We start from the raw sequence: 8,011 nt of genomic DNA on the forward strand, positions 1-8,011 counted from the left end.
TAGCAAATAAAAAATGAATTTATAATATATAAATATATATACACACATTATATCTATATATATTATATAAATAAATTTATATATATGAAATTGCGGTGCGGTTGGAACCAGAATGTTAAAATATAAAACCCCAAATCGCACTGCACCGGGTGATTTGTCAAAAATTCAAACCGCTACCGAACCACAAAAAATTAAAAACCACATTTTACGGTATGGTGTGGGGCGGTGCTTGCAGTTTGTGCAGTTTGATGATCAACCATGCTTACTAGTGCCTCCATTACATAACGTGTGTAGTACCTATTGAATAAGCCTTCCTTTCTTCCTTGACCGGTGATATATGAGAAGGGTGTTCTAAAAGTCGGTACTTGGTTCGACTCAGCAAATGTATGGAGTAATGAGTCGGAAAATAGTACCCGGTTAAAAATCCGGAAAAAATAAATTTTAATTTTAATTTTAAAATTTATTTAACTTAAAGTATTTTTTAAATAAATGATATATAAGATAATGAATTATGTTTTTGAGTATCTTGAAAGAGTACTCGATATAAAACTCAAAAATTTTAAACGCTCGATAAATTTTAATTTAGTATGAATTTAACTTGTTATAACTTATAAAAGATATGCAATTTAATTAATTAATATTATTATTTTTTCCAGTGTTTTATAATCATTTTAACGCTAAAAATACTTTAAAAATGTATTTCTTTGTTAGAAATTAGTATCTACTTACGAGTTTTTTTCTTAAGAATATTAGTCATTTTTTCAAAAAAAAATTTCTAAGACCGAATATTTTCTAAATAATCCGAATTTAACCTAAGTTAAGTAAAAATCTCGAGTTATGATCGGGTATATTAAAATCTGATAGAAAATAGATCCGAATACTCCGTCCCGATTTAAAATAATGTCTCAGAGATATTTTAATTATCCAAATGCATATATACCACGTCGACCATGTGCCGCGGTTTCTTTATCTTATTGCAGTGGGTCCCTGACAAATACGAGCACATTGCTCAGTTGTGGCAGCCTGTGGGCGGCTTTCTCTCTTGTCGGCTCTCAGCTGCCTAATAATTCATCTTACATTTGGCTACTTGGCTTCCGCTTATGCTCTCACTCTTATTTGTAACAAGGGAAGGGCCTGAGCTAAAGACAGGAACCGAGCCCAAATTGGTAAAAGTTGATAAAAATTAGTTATGCTATTATTGATTTATTTTGTTAAATAAAATATATAAGTGATGATTGAATATTCGTGAGAGTTATAAATATATATTTATTTTGTGAATAAAGTCTAACTAAGTTACAAATGACCCACTATATCATAGATTGTCTACTATAATATTCAATCGAAAGTTCCCTCTTATTTAAACGATTTATGTATTTAATATTTAAGAGTAATTTTAAATTTAAAATATTATTAATTGTTAGTTATAGGCCCATCAAGGCCCAATCAGATGAAGGTCTAGAAGGACGAAGGGCCAAAGCCCACAGACTTTCAACTTTACCGTTGGGAGACACAGAATAAAAACGCCTCCACCGTTTCAGCCTCCAACATTTATCCGTATATTCAGTTTAACAGACGAGTATTAATTGCACAGATTTAACGAGTATAAATAGACAACGAAAGTAAGAAACCAAAGACATATAATTATATACATTCTGAAACTCTCTCTACTTTCTTGTATTCTCAATGACGGATTACTGATTCTCACACCGAAGGTGAATTGGGGGACAATCCCTCACATTCGCTTTCCTTTCAGGTCCAAACCAAAAATTGTTCTTGAACGACCGACGAGCATTCTTGCATCTAAAGAAATCTGGACATAACAGGAATATTATTAACTATCAGGATATATTTATATTATTCGAGTCGAACTTGAGTCACACATGTTAAAACTCGGCTTGAATTTATTTAATTTATTACACATATTTTTAAGTTCGAACTCAAGTTTGAGTTCTTAACAAAAACAAACCGAGCCGTTAACGAGTCTGGCCCCACATTACTCATGAACATCTTTGAGTCGTTTAGAGCTCTAGTGGGCCATAGTGGACAAGTCTGTCTATCTCATAGCGCCGAGGAAACGATGGTTAGTTGATTGTAGCCGAGCCAACGCACTCAGCTCCTCCATTACAGCCTAAACCCAATCCCTTTATTACACAACTCTACACACACCCACACACCGTTATCTCTCTCTGCTTATTATTCAAACACAAACATCTCTCTCTCTCTCTCTCTCTCGCGCACCCACATGGAGACGACTACGACCCCTCCCTCCGACGCCCGGCCGGCGGCCCATCTTTCTTAAATCATCACCTCTCTCTCATTTCTCAAATCACCCCGCCATATCTAACCTAAACACACACACACACAGATCCTTAGAAAAATAAAAAGGGAGAGAGAGTGTATGCAATGGAAAAAGAGAAAGGAGGGGCGTTAATGAAGAAACTAATAGAGATGGTTAATGAAATATCAGCCATAACGGAGTTCAGAAGCACAGTTAGAAAACAATACTGTAATTTAGCAAGGAGATTAAAATTATTAACTCCAATGTTTGAGGAGATTCGTGATAGTAAAGAGATTGTTCCTCATGATTCATTTCAAGCCCTTGTCTCTCTCAGATCTGCTATGGAATTAGCTCTTGAATTGCTCCTTTTTGGTAGCCATGGCAGCAAGATTTATATGGTACTTTTTATATCATACTTATATTCATATTTACTATCCCTTTTTATTATATTATATAAATTTATGCTGTGATTTTCATGTTTAGATGCAGCTTTTAGTATGTTATTTCTTAAATTAAAATTGTACTTGAGAACTTTTTGTTGATGTCCATTATATATGATCCAATGGTTTATGTATCTTGATTAAAATTTATATTAAGAACTGATTGTCACTGTCCATTTCATATAATCCAATGGTTTATGACTTTATGTTGTTTGCACTAATATGAAATTTACGGCCGGCGATTATCATTTAGAGTGTATCTTGATAAGTAATTGTGATTGAAAAGTTGTTGATATCAAATTACTTCGAGATTACGAGATTTGCCAAATTATTTAGATTTAGTTAGAATCACTTTTCTTCATAACTAGATTGGCATATATAAGAGTTGCGTATGTGTAATAAACTGTTTTTACCGATGTTTATCATCAATCTTTTGTGGTTTATTTTTTTCATGTACTGGCCATGTTCACTAAAACAAGAAGTTAAAAATTTGCAAGATGAATTGTTGCAATTCCTATGTAAATTTAATTTTAGAGGAAAGGGTAGCATTATTGAACACACCTGTACAGGTATTAATAACTCTAATTCTGTGATCCTTGTCTACACCCATTCATCTTGTTTTTCAACCTTGCTTCACTGATTAGAAAATCGTGGCATGTGACCTTGTTTGAACTTACATTAAAACCAGTTGTTGGTCTAACTACAAACCACATACTTGTCGACTGACTTTGCAAATATTCACTCTTGAATCGAAAAATGACCAGTTTGACTAGCTAAAGAACAAGCGCAACTTTTTTCTTTAGTAAATTGTCATGCTTTGCGAAGTATTACATTTTGTAGACATCACGGAAAATTTGATATACAGATATTTCTACCAATGTAATGTTCGCTTGTTGAAGCACGCAAGTAGTTCTGGAATTAACTCTTTTTAATATCTGAATCTTCTTTCTGCGAAGACTGAGATTTATCGTGAATCTGCGTTGAAATTCCACAAGGCTAGTGCTGATAAATTAGTTAAAAGTAAATATCGGAATATCGATAATAACATGTTCAAACATATAATAACCTAGCAATTAACTTCTATTAAGGTAAGGCAAACTAGTACACTTACAAGTTGCAAACTTTCCCTAGTTTCAGACTTAACTCAAGCATGCTTGCAGTGGTTAACAAATCTCGATTGTACTTTAGCGCATTTTATTCAACCCTTCTAGTCAAGCTTTATATATCCCTATTGTAGCCATTTAATTTCTCTACATATTATAGATACAAAGGGAAAAGATAAGACAATGGTTTTGATTTCGATTGCAGGTTCTGGAAAGGGAACAAATTATGAGCAAATTACAGGAAGTGACATCTCAATTGGAATATGCTTTAAGTGGCATCTCATTTGAAAAACTTGACATATCAGATGAAATTCAGGAACAGGTGAGGGTGTATTTATGTGAAGGGTATTGTCTTTTTAATCGTTCGTAAACAAGACAAATAGTGCTTGCTACCATTTCTTTCTGGGTAATAAGTCAAAAGAGTGTAATCTTTACTTGACAATTTAGTTGATTGATGTCGCAACTAGAGTATATGTCTATTAGTCGGTGCCATTATAGTACAGTGTTCCCAGTAGGAATAATTACTTGGCTCTTACTTTTCCTTTAAAATTATACCTGCGTTCACATGGATCTCCTTATATTCAGGTGGAGCTTGTCATTGCTCAGTTTAGAAGGGCCAAAGGAAGAATTGATGCACCCGATGTTGAGTTATATGATGACCTATCATACCTTTACAATGAGAGTAATGATGCTGTTGTAGATCCAACTATTTTAAAGAGATTAGTGGATAAATTACAGCTATCTGGAATAGCTGACCTCACTCAAGAATCATTAGCTTTGCATGAGATGGTTACCACCAGTGATGGAGATCCAGGTGAGAGCATAGAGAAGATGTCTATGCTGCTGAAAAAAATTAAAGAATTTGTACAGACAGAGAATCCCAAAATAGATTCTTCTCCAACAGAAAGTTCTAATTTTTCAAGTAGTAGTGGACAAGCCACATCCAATGGTACCGAAAAAGGCCTAGTTATACCAGAAGATTTTCGTTGTCCAATATCCCTGGAGTTGATGAAAGATCCTGTTATTGTCTCAACTGGGCAGGTATTTCACTCGCATCTTTTTTTTCTGTGTAGGGTGGTGCATGGTAATATGGTATTGTATTAAGTATTAACTGGTGTGGTCAATAATGACTAGTTACTACTGCAGCGCTTACAGTCGGTAAATTTGTAGATTTTGCCTTCTCTAAAATCACAATTCAAGAGTGTAGCACCTGCTACAACGATTCAGTAATCTACATAAAGGCTTTTTATTTAATAGGTTCCTAGGACAAGATTTCATTAGCGTCAAAAAATTGAGCATTCAGCTGTCTGCTTTGATGCATTCTCTTCTGGTAGAGTTTAATCAAGTAATTCCTGTCCTTGATAACTAGAAACCGTGCAATTTCTTTTGAAAAAAATGAATTTTTGCGATCTAATGTCCTGTCAGGAGCTTCTCGTTTACCTGCTGGTGCTTTTGTTTTGGATAAAGATGCACCCTGTGAAACTATTATTTTATGCATGGAGTATCATGCTGTAAGCCAGTGCCAAATTATTCTTGTGTGATACATATTTAACGAGGAGTAATAACCTTTAATGCAGACTTATGAACGTTCATGCATAGAGAAGTGGCTCGAGGCAGGGCATGGCACATGTCCCAAAACTCAACAGACTCTTAGTAACTCCTCTCTCACACCCAACTATGTCTTGCGCAGCCTCATAGCTCAGTGGTGTGAGGCAAATGGGATTGAAACACCAAAACGACCTGGTAGTGCTCGCCTAACTAAGACAACATCAGCATGCTCAGCTGCTGATCGTTCCAAGATTGAAAAATTGCTCCTTATGCTTAAAACTGGAAATCCTGAAGATCAACGTTCTGCTGCTAGTGAAATCCGCCTTCTTGCCAAACGAAACACAGATAATCGTGTGGCGATTGCTGAAGCTGGTGCCATCCCGTTACTTGTTGGTCTCTTATCAATACCTGATTCTCGCACCCAAGAGCATGCTGTTACTGCGCTTCTTAACCTTTCTATATGCGAGGAAAATAAAGGAAGTATTGTATCTTGTGGTGCAGTACCTGGTATAGTCAATGTGCTTAAGAAGGGAAGTATGGAAGCAAGGGAAAATGCAGCAGCTACTCTGTTTAGCCTTTCAGTGGTGGATGTATATAAGGTTACAATTGGTGCTTCAGGAGCTATCCCACCACTTGTGACACTACTAACTGACGGTACTCAAAGGGGAAAGAAGGATGCTGCTACAGCACTTTTCAATTTGTGCATATACCAAGGTAACAAGGGGAAAGCAGTGAGGGCTAGAGTAGTACCTACATTGGTGGCAATGCTCACAGATCCCCAAGGTCGGATGGTAGACGAAGCACTAGCCATTTTAGCTATACTGTCCAGTCACTCCGAAGGGAAGGTAGCCATTGGAGCTGCGGATGCAGTGCCAGTCTTGGTAGAGGTTATTGGGAATGGTTCTCCTAGGAACAAAGAAAATGCAGCTGCTGTTTTAGTGCATCTCTGTTCTGGTGACCAAAAACATCTGGTAAAGGCCCAAGAACTTGGGCTGATGGACTTGCTGGTTGATTTATCACAAAGAGGCACTGATAGGGGCAAGCGGAAGGCGGTGCAGTTGCTTGAACGTCTTAATATTAATAGATTCTCTGATCAAGAAACGCAGGTGGAAACACATGTTGAGGTCCCAACACAGGCTCCAGCACAAGCCCAATCGTAGAGCCAGCAGTTGCAATTACCTCTGAGTATTTTGTAGGTAATTGATAACAATTTCTTCATCTGGTTGGTCATGCTTCTTTGTTTGTTTTAAAGGGGTACATGGCCATTTCTGGAGAGGGTGGTGGAAGATCATCATCTGCTTTTATTCAAGTTATTGATTTTTGTTGTTGGGGGTTGTACACCGAAGTTGAAAACACAAACAACATTGCTGTCAAAGTGAGAAAGATACAGAAACCAAAAATAGAGTGGTAAAGCATAATCTGACTCGGAGTGTATATCAGTTTCGTGTAACATACAAGTAAACAACTGCATTCATCCTCGTTTTTTCATAAAGGAGATGCTTTCGGTTATAAAATGTAGTTCCTGCATATTGTATACGGGCGCTCAAGAGGATTCTTTGATTGCCTAACGTCAAGGCTTCTTCCCTTCCCCACATGACCAATGATATTGGTTCGAAATTTCACACGCTTATTAATATTTATTAAACATATGATGAATATAAATACTTGTAACTTGCAACAAGAACATTGGTTCTTTATCCATTCAATGACAATCTAACTTATGTATCAGATTTATATAGTGTGCCAACTGGCATTGACGTGCAGGGACTAGGGAGTATGTTAATTTTTTTTCATGATTCATGAATCTATCTTATGTATACAGATGTTTATTGTTTATACTTCGATATTTTTTTTAAAAAAAATGGAAAGCATAATATATGTACAGGATATGTATCTTAGGAATTTGGGAGGAGCATACCCTTGTTCTCCGAACTCATGATCGCCATTGTGACATAGAGTAATACCTAAGGTTTTCTGTACTAATTACCAGACAGGCAGACGACACTATACTTAAAAGCGTGAGCTTAATTTCAAAGATAAATTAAGTATGAGCCTCCCCTGCAGTATTAGCTAGCGATAGCTTAAATATCATTGCTTATCCAAGCAACTTGTCATTATGACCTGGATACAATAATCAAGTGCATGTGGCTGCCTAACTAACAACTACTCCTTGATTCCCCCCCTTAAAAAATGCTAGTCCGATCACCGTTAATATATATTTTTGGATTATGGTAATGCAAGCTTGAGTGACATGCACGACTGTCGTCTAATGTAAAATCTTGATTATTTCAATTATATAATTGAAATTAATATTCCGAAAGATGATAAATTAACACCTCTACGCATCAATGTAAACATCATTTAGAAGAGTTAGGCAAAAGGCAAACAAATCTTTCTCTATATAATATACCAACATGAACTCAATATATATGTATAATTATTTAATAAATTCAAACTGATAATCATAAATTTATATGAGAAAAATATCTACAATAGAAAATAATTGTTAAAATTATATTGTTAGAAAGTAAATATAATTTAATTTTTAGAGAATAAAATTTTATATTTTAGTCATTTTGTCAAATTAACAGTAAAAATTAAAAGAAGTAAAAAATTATGAGAGTAGAAGTACTATTTACCAA

The 8,011-nt window shown here is 35.4% G+C and overlaps 1 protein-coding gene across 1 annotated transcript; it reads left to right on the forward strand.

The window, feature by feature from the left end:
• Positions 1-2,153: 2,153 nt before the first annotated feature.
• On the forward strand, positions 2,154-7,097 carry LOC141707302 (U-box domain-containing protein 13-like). The gene is made up of 4 exons (XM_074510387.1): positions 2,154-2,676; positions 4,027-4,143; positions 4,407-4,862; positions 5,399-7,097. The coding sequence occupies exons 1-4, from the start codon at positions 2,404-2,406 to the stop codon at positions 6,527-6,529; spliced, it is 1,977 nt and encodes a 658-aa protein (XP_074366488.1). The 5' UTR covers positions 2,154-2,403; the 3' UTR covers positions 6,530-7,097.
• Positions 7,098-8,011: the final 914 nt, after the last annotated feature.

Source organism: Apium graveolens, chromosome 2 (genome assembly GCF_009905375.1).
Source record: "Apium graveolens cultivar Ventura chromosome 2, ASM990537v1, whole genome shotgun sequence".
In the NCBI taxonomy this organism is placed as follows: Eukaryota; Viridiplantae; Streptophyta; class Magnoliopsida; order Apiales; family Apiaceae; genus Apium; species Apium graveolens.

Bases quoted from the DNA above. Each gene is read 5' to 3' on its own strand.
- LOC141707302 (XM_074510387.1), top strand. From the start codon at position 2,404: ATGGAAAAAGAGAAAGGAGGGGCGTTAATGAAGAAACTAATAGAGATG. The intron at 2,677-4,026 runs GTACTTTTTATA...TTTCGATTGCAG, and splicing joins ATGGCAGCAAGATTTATATG to GTTCTGGAAAGGGAACAAAT. The intron at 4,144-4,406 runs GTGAGGGTGTAT...CCTTATATTCAG, and splicing joins CAGATGAAATTCAGGAACAG to GTGGAGCTTGTCATTGCTCA.